We start from the raw sequence: 10,812 nt of genomic DNA on the forward strand, positions 1-10,812 counted from the left end.
AGCAAGTAACAAAAAAACAAACAAACAAAAACACCCCAAACAAACAGATGAGTCTGGGAGGATATGGGCATCATGCCCTGAGAATGTAACAGAGTATCTTGATCTAGTCTAGTGGGTCGACAAAGGCTTCCCTGAAGAATTGACACTGGAATGGAGTGTGGAGAGTTAGTAGGTGTTAATTGAGAAGGCTGGGATGGAAGAGCAAATTCCATGTGCAGAAACACACTACTTGTTACAGGCTTTCTGTGTAGAGAAATGAGGCTCGTTTGCACGCAGAAGTTTGTGTGCTGTCATAGTTTCTGGAAATTTTCCTAAAAGGCAGAGAGCCTTGAATATCCCCAAAAGAGTGTTTTGTACAGTTTTGGCTGCTTCTTCTCCTGTGTGAGGTGACTTAAAAATTCTGAATGGGTACTTTAAACTACTGGTTAGTGATGCTAAAATTGCTGGAATGGGGAGGAAGGGGAAGATAGGGTCGTTGTAGAAGAGATGTGTTAGAGTTGCATATTTCTTCTTCTTGGCTCTTAGAGGGCTCTTGGCACAAGTCCTAATGATGAGAACTTAATCCTTTGATAAGCAGAAACTGAATAATTTGGGTGAAAAACATGAGTGGTGGGATGTCTTTCTCTGGCCTGCCAGCTTCTAAATAATGACGTGGAAGCCTTTTCTTATTTGTGAAAGCACAAGCCTGTAGCCTAGGCTTGTTCCTAACTAGCTCTTAGAACTCAACTTAACCCATTTCTAGTAATCTACACTCTGCCATGTGGTGTGCAGCTGTTACCTCTCCCCCTGCACATCCTGCTTACTGTGTTGCTCCTTTCCTTCTTCCCAGCGTTCTCTCTCTGCTGTGAAGTCCCACCTGTACCTCCTCACAGTGATGCATTTTCACACAGTGTACAAATACCCTACAATAGTAGGAAGAGCTTGGGGTGGGCCGGAATGTGAGTTGATGAGTTACCCAGTCCTGGAGTCCATGGCTTGGATTTTGTTTTAGAATCTTAAGTACAGTGGAAAGTCATCAAGGATCTTAAGGAGAGATGGGCGAAATTATATGTTATTTGTAAATATTACTCATTCTATAGGGTAATGAGTAGATGCAAGGACAGACATGGGCATAATGGCACAAGCTTGAACGCTATTGTAGATGTATACAATAGACTATGGAAACCAGTAGATGCAGGGAGGGTAGATGGGTGACAAGATGTGAACGGATTACAGGAAGCAACATTGTTCATAGGTGGAGTAAATTAGACTGAAGTGTGAAGTTTCAAGAGTACTGCCAAGGTTTTTAGCTTGATGAACTAGGGGAGCAGTTGTACCATTTCATGGGATGAAGAATATGAAAATAGGTGTGAAAGGAAATGCGGACATGTACTTTGATTCAATTTGTGTCCAAAATTAAGATACCTTTCTGTGAGCCTCACTTTCTTTATTGAAATTAATAGTCTTAGCCTTATTCAGTAATGGGTATTTATTGAGATAAGTTTGTTTTTTGATGGCATGTTCTTTTGGGTCTCAGTCTGGTAATGTCTGTCATTGCCAGGTCTTATGTCTTTTGGTTCCTACCTGAGGGATATGTGGCTGCATTTATTACAGTGATGCTGAGAGGGATTGTGTGTGTTTCTTGGTTGCCAGCTCTTCTGTCTTAAGCCATTGCTTTGACCTCTGTACAAGGCTTGTCTCCTGAAGCTTGAAAAAACAAAAGAAGTGTGTGTGTGTGTGTGTGTGTGTGTGTGTGTGTGTGTGTGTGTTTAAGAAAAGGTTAAGATTAACCTTGATCTTGATGTGTTTCTGTCATTTGTGGAGTGTCTTATGTCCACAGGGATGGCATAAGTGTTTTTACATGTACTTTAACTTCCCTGACCACTGAGGTGCTGTGCGGAGCATGGATGCTCAGAGAGACTTCATGTAACTCAGCCACCTTGCTAGTTAAAGGTCAGAGTTAGAATCCTGGAGGCCTGATCACTGGCCAACTTAACTAGTTGTAGTTTCAACTCCTTTCAATAAAACCTTTGACATTGTAGCTTATGGAACTAGCTCTCATTTCCTGCAATACATTTATGAAATATGAAAATACAAACTTTTAAAAGCACTTATTCTTATTTTGACCTTGGCTACTCTGCTTTTCCTTATGTTTATCTTAGCTGTGTGTGTCCTCTTGAAATCTACAGTTAGTGAGTATGGTGACTGTACTGTTCCCATTTTAACTGCAGAGTGATGTGTGGCACCTGTTTGGCATATACTTCAGTGCTTTATAAAAACTGAGCAAAGGGCTTTTGCTACAGTGAGCACTCAGGGTCAGATGGGGCAGGAACAGACGTTTGATTGAGCATAGTGCAATATTGGGAAGCTATAACATCGTGGGTTGGACAGTGGAGGGGACATCAGTCCTGGGGAGCTGATACTTGATGCTGGTCTCAATGATAAGTCATTTTGAGCAGCATAAGCATAAGCAGTTCTAGAACAGTTGTGACTTGATATGATATGATATGATATGATATAAAAAAATCTAGATTTGAGTAAGGCTTTATATAGTATTCATGTTATGTTGTGCCTTGAAACAGGGTCTCACTGTAGCCCTGGCTGACCTGGAACTTGCGAAGTTATAGAACTTGAACTTGAACCTGTCTCTGCCTTTCAACTCTGAGATTAAAGGTGTGGGCCACTATGCCCAGCCTGCTTTGTTTCTATGTATTTAAAGACAGGATCTTGATTGGTAGTTTAGGATGCCCTGGAACCTCTCTGCATGAATCCTAGACCTGCCTCAGCATCTATGGTGCTGGGATTACTAGTGTGCACAAACATAATGGGACTTTGTCGTAGTTAGAGACAAATTAAAATGTGTCCCCTGGGACTTGGCCAAACCATTGCATATTTATATGCTTTTGATTTTTTTTCTGAAAGATGAGAAATTACAGTTTTTATTAACATGGTTTATCTAAACCTTACTGTAACACCATAAAGAAGCTTGGATTTTCCCACTTAAAAGATGAGAGTATGTTCTTTGTTTAAGGATATGTGGTCAGTTAGAATTAACTCGTTCAGAAACAATTATGTTCTTAGTAGTAGTTTTTACTTACTACAATCAATTTGTTTTTCCGTAGGCAAGAGACTAATATATCAAGTTATCAATTTTTACAGGGAGACTTTGAGTTGGGGCCTGGCATTCAGATACTGTTAAGTTGTGGACTTTGTCACTGGGATCATGACCTGACCCAAACATGCTCTTTAGTGTGGCATTTGAGGCTGCAGCATGCTCTGTCACTCTTTTCTGAAAGGAACTATGGAAAGTTCCATGTTCCATCTTTGAAAAATTGGTAATTGTGGTGGTTCTAAGTATTATTTTGGTTAATAAATGTTATTTATTCTGCTAGGTTTAGGTGATAAAAAGCTACAATTTGATCTCTGCCACTTTTGTGGAGTATACAGACAAGTAGATAAATTGGAGAACAGTATAGAAGTGCAGATGGAAGGAGTGGGAGAGAGAAGGGGAGGAAGGAAAGGAAGAGGGAGAGAAGGGAGGAGAGAACAGAAATGAACAGAACAAGAGAGGAAGAGGATGTTAGGGTAAGTTAAGGAGATCTCTGTAGATCACAGTGTGAGGTTTCTATACCTGAGTAGAGATAGGAAGTAGCTGGACTACTTTGTATAGGTGCTGCTGGCCTTCTAGAGTCTGGGGTACTCCAGTTAGGCCTGGACTGATTGTTCTCTTCTTCTTTGCACCAGGTTATGGAACACCATATGGTTACAGCACAGCTGCCCCTGCATATGGTATGTACACCTTCTTACTGATTGCTCTTCTTAGCACATCTGTCACAGCAACCCAGAACGTAGTTTGTGACCAGGGGTTTCCGTAAACAAGTCGGAGGATCTCAGATCTACTCATTCTGGTGACCCAACTTAAATTCCCTCAAATGCCACAACCTTGTGGTTCTTGGTTTGGTTGAAGTTGCTCTTCTCTCTGCTTTGCCTGATTGGAGAACTGCTTGTTCTTATTGCCTGTTTCTGACCATATGGAAATTAAATATTCAAAGTAATTCTTCTTATAGCAAAACTATACTCCATTCAAAGGCTACTGAAGGGCCACACCAGTTTTTAGCCTGATCACCTGCCAGTTACATGGCCACATTGTTAGTTTCTGTATGGAATTTTATGAATATGGGTGATTTGAGTCAAGAGAATGAAGCCATCACTTCAAATTTGTACCCATTAGTCTTTGCTATACATTTTGTTTTGGGAATGGATAGGTGTCATTGGTCCCACAGAGACGATAGGGTTTATTGTCAGTGTTAACTGTTCCTTCTCCAGAAGTCAGTAGCTGATGCTAGAAAATCCTAAGCTTGTCCCTTCTTTCCTTTTCAAAATAAAAAAATAGCAGCAGATATATGAATGAACCCTAATGGCCCTTTGGATAACTTTTGAATGAGGTTTATGTGGCAATGGAGGCAGTAGGTTTGGAGTCAGTGATATGCTCTTAGACATATTTTGTAACTCAGGTGCTGTATGTTACAGAATCAGCCACCATCTACAGGATGCTTGTCAATGAGAGAAGAGAGCAAAAGAGTGTGTATGAGTGCGTGTGTGCGTGTGCACGAGTGTGTGTGTGTTCACACAGCCCCAAGCCAGGCATGCTTGCACATGGAAAGCAAAGGTCCTCCATGCATCGCTATTCGTGGCATGAATCCTCTACATGATCTCGGACCTTCACCTTGTGCCTTTTCTCTTCACACATTAGCTTTACCATTTTTGTTTTGATGACAATTATAGGTCCTTAGACATCACTCTGCTGAAGTGTAGAGTTTGAATAGTTTGGCATGGGTCAAATGCATGTAGGAAGTTTTGTTTGGGCAAAGTGCAGATCCTAGACTTAAGTACTTTGCCTGGTTATTTCCTCTGGTACATTCATATGGTTCAGTGTTCCCCATATATTGAACTACAGCAATCCCCAGATATGGGAGTTGGGGACAAGTCCAAGAATATGTTTTTACCTACAGTTCTTTCTGAATTCAGACTGTCGGATTCTTTTCAGTTTGATCATTGATGTTTGCCCTTTATCTTTTGAATGTCCTGAACACCTCATCCTTTCAGAATGGGGTCAGTTGTTAACCCAAACATAGCACATTTGACTTATTTGCTCTGCCTATGCCTTTTGTGAGCTTCCGCTCTAAGTCTGTGTGTCAGTCACATAATAATATGATGATTATAGTAAAGTGTTGCTAAAGACTTTTTCTTTAAAAAATGTTGATTTTTAGACTCTTCAGTTACATCCATGTTTTTCCTCAGTCATTTTAATTTTTCTTTCCTGGTCCATTCTTAACATTCTTCACCCTGTGGCTTCTGAGCCTCAGTAGGCTCTTCTCTTTCATGTGCCATATAACTGACTTCCAAAGCTGGTGTAATTTGATGCCTCATTTTTCACATAAAAGATTTGGTTTTTAAATGTTACTGTGATGCAAATCTACTAAAACAATGCTTTATTTTGGCTGTAAGGTAAATATGTCTTTTGGCCTTTGTAAAGCTGTTGCATGTGGGGTTATTTCCCTCTGATCATCTGGTGCTCTTGAATACCTGCTGTTGCTGCTTTGTGATTTCTCCTAGGTTAACCATCAGTATAAAGACAGGGGCAGATTTCAAATCCTTCTTAGTGTGCAGGAGTTTGTGAGGCCACAAGAACGTATTAATTACAAATTAAGAAAACAATATTAATCTTTCCAGATTTGCCATGTCAACATTAGTGGTAGCCCATGAGAAGATAAAAAAGCTGGTTGGTAGCTCTGGTTGGAGCTGTCTTTCCTGGAAGTTGAGGCCCGCACAGAAAGCCTTATATCTTGACATATTTCTCCTTAGTATGTCATGTGCTGTATGCATTTCCAGAGTCACTTTAGGACAACAGTGTTAATCACCAGCGTTGATTTTGATCTTTAGAATTTGTGCCTGCTCACTCAGATGTCATTTCTGAGTGTCATTCTGTGATATGGGCATTTTTATAAGATAGAAGAGCAATTGATTTGTGAGGAATTTGTGGGCCTCTTCTAAAATGGTATATATAAAATGGACTGACTAATCTGGAAATGGTTAATGATAATTATTGTAAGAACTTTTTTAACCTGAAATTTTTATTGGAGTCCTCTCCGTTTCTTTCCTCTGTAGGTTTGCCCAAGAGAATGGTTCTGTTACCCGTTATGAAATTCCCAACATATCCTGTTCCCCACTACTCATTCTTTTAGCAAATGACAGAAGCTCATTCCTATTGAACAACAGTACAGTACAATGCAGAGTGTTAGAGAAAAAGCCTTTTTATCCTGCTTTCTTTGAACACATACTTGATCAAAATTATTTGTAAAGAACATCTTTCCTACTTTTTGATTTTAACAAATGCAAATTCAGTTCTCTAAAACTTGAAAACAAACAAAAAGAAACCAGTTCTGTGAAACGGTACCTCATTCCTGGAAATAATTTATACCAGCCCCTTTGTTGTAGGGAAGTAAGTCTAGCAGCTCAAAGTTGACGTTCTCAGAGAGTATCAGATTATGTCAAGTTAATTTTGTGAAGGATGTATAGAGTCTCAACACTGATCACAAATAAACTGCTTTGTTGTAACACAGAGTACTGCCTGGTTCCTGATGCAGCCACTGAGTCGTAGCTGATTGATGTGCTTGCCCCAGGGCTCTTTAATTTGGGCTGTAGTTATCATTTTTTTTTCTCCAAATACAGTTGAAACTTTTCATTTAAACCTTAACCTTGTAAATAATGAAGTGTGTAATTAAAGCCAATAAAATATGGGTTTGAATAATGTTAGTTTATTATTTTTTATGTTTTGGTATCAGATTTCAAGGAATTGCAAACCAATAATAACTTAGCCCTAGAAACCCATTCATTTGTAAGCAAGCTGCTAAAACAAAGCAGAAATGATTGTTAGTCTGACTCAGTCTACTTACTTTGTAAGCTCTTTGTACTCCAGTTGTACAAGAGTATTCCCGTGATAAGGTTACATTCTGTTTCCCAGCATTGCCTTTTAAAATGATGGCACCACCCAAAGATGGGGAAGGAGGATTGTGATTATTTTAGTTCACGAATTTCCAAGTTTAAAAAAAATAAATTAATCACTCACCCTCTTTTGTTCTTGTGGCCTTCTTCACTCTGTGAGACTCTTTTACTCCTTGACGTTTTCATGAAGATAGATGATTAGCAGTTTTCTGGGATTCCTTTCCTCTTCAATGATATCAGAATCTAAAGCAGCAACAGGATCCCCATAAAAACTCGCTCTCCAATTGTCCCAGTTCTTGTTGAGTGCTGCTGTGAAAAGTGACAGGTTTCAGCCATGGGTCAGCATTTACTTTTCAGACACCTGGTTACACTGGTGGAAACTGAGTCAGTAACATTGTGCTGTTGTGTGAAGGGTGCAGACCCAAGTTTTCACTTGCATTCTCACCTTGTTTGGAAAGCTGATGATGTTACTAGAAGGTAATGGTTTCATTAAGGTATTCACCCCCATTCAGGTAGTCCTCTGCAGATACATGTAAGTCACCGTGTCCTAAAAATGACTCAGTAGGAAATAACTACTTTTCTGTTAAATTCCTTTTCAAAACCAAGCAGTGCCCATCACTTTAAGTGGTCTTCACTAACTTACATGCCAGACTCCTTTGGAAGCAAAGGCAAGATGGGCATGGATGCACAAGTGCAGCATCACTGCTCAGATGTATCGTGCACAATCATTTGTTCTTTTCCTTGACTCTTTGTTTCTACTAGTGGTGGGTGAAACTTTAATAAAACCTTGTCACTTGCTGGAAATAGCTTGAACTTGTCCTTCTCATCGTGTGTGTTAGTGGCGAGACATAATCGAGCAGGCCCTCTCAGCTGGGAGTTCTCATGTTCATTGATTTGTTTTGCTGACCTATGGATGAAACAGAGCCATCACTGAGAAGAAAAAGCATGGCTGCTAGTGTCCAGTTTTTATTAATTAAATATTTACAGTGGTCCTCTGTTTTTGAAACACTATTAATTGGCAGTTGCAGTTGTATTGTTATTTGAAATTGATCATCAAATTTGGACTCTAGGCTGGAATCTCTCTGGAGATTTCTCTTGAGAAAATACTTTTGCAGTCTCTGACTCTGCTTCATAACTCACCCCCTCTCTGATGGAGGAGGGAGCTGTGCTGTTCTCCAACATGATGGCCGTCATTTCAAATGGTTCCTACCAAGTCTTCCCCCTTTCTTCTTAATTTTGTTGTTTGTTGGAAGTTACTAACCATGTTGTAAACCTGCCGAGTTGCTGCAAACTTTTACATTTCTCTGCTTTACTTAAAACAATGGAGCTGTCAACCCTATGTTAGAAGTGGTAACCATGCAAGTTCAGCTGTTTAAATCTGTAATGAATTAAGTGTCCTCCCACCTTTTGCCCTTCCTACCCTTCATTTTGTAATGAAAATTCCACTTACAGCTGAAAGAGCAGAGAAATATAAATGAAGCTCTTAGCTTCGTCCAATTGTGTGAAATTAACATAAAGCTCTGCTTCTCTGCTCTTTTCTCCACTGTAGGTGGTTTTTTCATTGACAGCCCCTATTGCCAGCCTCTGAGCGTCGCACCATTTATTATTCACTTGGGCCCTCAAGATTTCTTCTCTGACTTCTAGAACCATCAGGTTGTCTGGCTTGAATGGCAATTGCTATATCTTGGTCTTAAGAGCAATGTGACCCCTGGGGCTTTCCAGCTTTCAGATCCACCACTCTAACCCTTTTTGAAAACAATGACTGAGAATTTTAAAGAAGAGCAATACTTTGTCCAAAGCCACAATGTCTGTTTTAAAGCTCTCCTTTCGGAAACTTAGCAATATCTAGATGTAATCCTTTTGGTGTAGCTCTGGTCAGGGAGTTTACAAATTAATGTAGAGCTTAGAATCTGTGTGTGAACTATGCTATCCTCTGATTCTTTTTAATCATTTGTAGCACATAATTCAAGCACTTACATTTTTGACTGTCTAGCTAGCAGTATTATAATTTATCTAAGACAGGTGTCCTCCCTAAGCCATATCTCTTGGTGGGGGCCGGCGCTTCACCAGAGGTGTGGCTGGCAGCCTGTGTCCCTTAAGGCTGCAGGAGTGCCCCATCTCTTGTGCCCATAATGGTTCCATAGATTTCAACATACCTCATGCCAATGAGGTTTGGTGCATAGTATGGTGAAGTAAGGGGTTGGGTTTAAGTAGCTCCTGATGTTGTTTGTAATAATCTGAAATTGTTAACCTTGGGAATGAAATACTGATCATGCTTGGATTAGCCTTTAAAAAAAAAAAAAAAAAGTGGGTGAATGTTTGAAATTCATGCATCAGTCACCATAATTAATTGAAGAGCTGGGAATACCTCCTTAATATATTTTTAAAACTGGTGTTGGACCCTCTGTGTATTTCAGGTTAATACTTTTAAGCAGTTTTCAGCACGTTTATCTCACTTTATTCTCGTTCTCCTCGGACCTCCGTAGCCATATCACTTGTATAAGATAGGCTGAGATATAGTGACTGTAAGCTGTGATCTCAGTTCACAAAGGTAAGCTCTTTTATTTTCTGATTAAAGAAAAAACAATAACCAATTAACACAACCTGCATATATGACAATCATATGATGTATTTGATCTCTTAGGTCTTATGTCACTGCATTAACTTTAAATTTTTATGGTCTAAGTGTAAAATAGTAATTTTCAGCATTTGTTTTAATACTCTTGTAAATGCTTTTTATTCAAGAGAAACATTTCACATTCACTGAGTCAAGTGCATGTGGGTAGAAATTTAGGATATAATGTCTATGTAAACTATACATACAGTGGTAGGAACACTTTAAGAAGAATTAAAATGAAAGGGCACTCTATTGGCCAAGGAGCTGGGATATCAGAAGCAGTAACATTGGTAACAGTGCCGTAGGATTCATGTGTGCACTTGCAGCACAGGCTGAGGGTATAAGTGCCAATCTCTCAAGAAGAGAACCTTCTCTGACCTGTGTTGCATGCCCCAATACAGCAACATCAAGAAGCCATTTAAAAAAAAAAAAGCAATAGAAAAGTTTAAAAAACAAAAAACAAAAAAAACCCCACAACTATTAACTGTGGGAAATATGTGTAATTGGTTGAGTTTAGCTAATTATTTGCAGAATCAACTTGAGCAAGACTCAGAAAGGTGATACTGAGTCCACAGAAACCAAATCGACTTAAGGAATCTGTCTGTTTTGTCCAGGTTAGGTAGCTGGAATATTTCTTACTGTAGTCAGCCATCAACAGAACATCATTTAAATGGTGTGAGGGTTAGGCCAGATACTTTAATAAGGATTTGCTTCCTTTAGTATACCCCATAAATACACCTCATTATAGTAGATGTTCTGTGCTAAAGCTGTATTTATGTAGAAAGATATATAAAAATAAAATTTATGTTTTACATTTCTTTCTGTAGCAATTTCTATTCATTTTTAGCATTATTAAGGTTGCTGGGACAACTTTGTACCCATACAGAACCTGCAGTTTGTGAGGTTGGCTTCTGTTAAAGGCTGAACAAAGCAGAGCAGTGCAGTGCAGTCCTGTGCCTGCTGATGCCAAGTCCTTTTCTGGGACCCGAGAAAGAGGCCCTGACCAGTGGGAATGTCTGAACTCTGAAAGTTCCCTTGCTGGTGGCATTGGCCTTGTTGTAAATAAATGCCCTACTTTGGGAGATAGTGTATTAACAGTGGCAAAAGTTACTAATTTATTTAGTAGTTTAATTATAAAATACTGAATATTGTAGGCTTTCTAACACCACAAAATTTATGTTACTTGAAGATTTCCTCAAGTAGCTATTTCC

At 39.3% G+C, this 10,812-nt stretch overlaps 1 protein-coding gene across 5 annotated transcripts in view; it reads left to right on the plus strand.

The window, feature by feature from the left end:
* Window positions 1–10,419, plus strand: part of LOC118583174 (spermatid perinuclear RNA binding protein) — a 141,789-nt gene extending 131,370 nt beyond the window's left edge. For 3 of the 5 annotated variants that reach the window (XM_036186552.1, XM_036186554.1, XM_036186553.1), the window contains 2 exons: window positions 3,724–3,768; window positions 8,534–10,419. In XM_036186552.1, the coding sequence (XP_036042445.1) occupies window positions 3,724–3,768; window positions 8,534–8,628 (140 nt within the window). In that variant the 3' untranslated portion in view covers window positions 8,629–10,419. Of the gene's footprint in view, window positions 1–3,723; window positions 3,769–6,147; window positions 7,113–8,533 lie in introns of those variants that run through there. The other 2 variants (XM_036186556.1, XM_036186555.1) reach the window with 2 other exon arrangements.
* Window positions 10,420–10,812: the final 393 nt, after the last annotated feature.

Source organism: Onychomys torridus, chromosome 4, assembly GCF_903995425.1.
Source record: "Onychomys torridus chromosome 4, mOncTor1.1, whole genome shotgun sequence".
Lineage (NCBI taxonomy): Eukaryota > Metazoa > Chordata > Mammalia > Rodentia > Cricetidae > Onychomys > Onychomys torridus.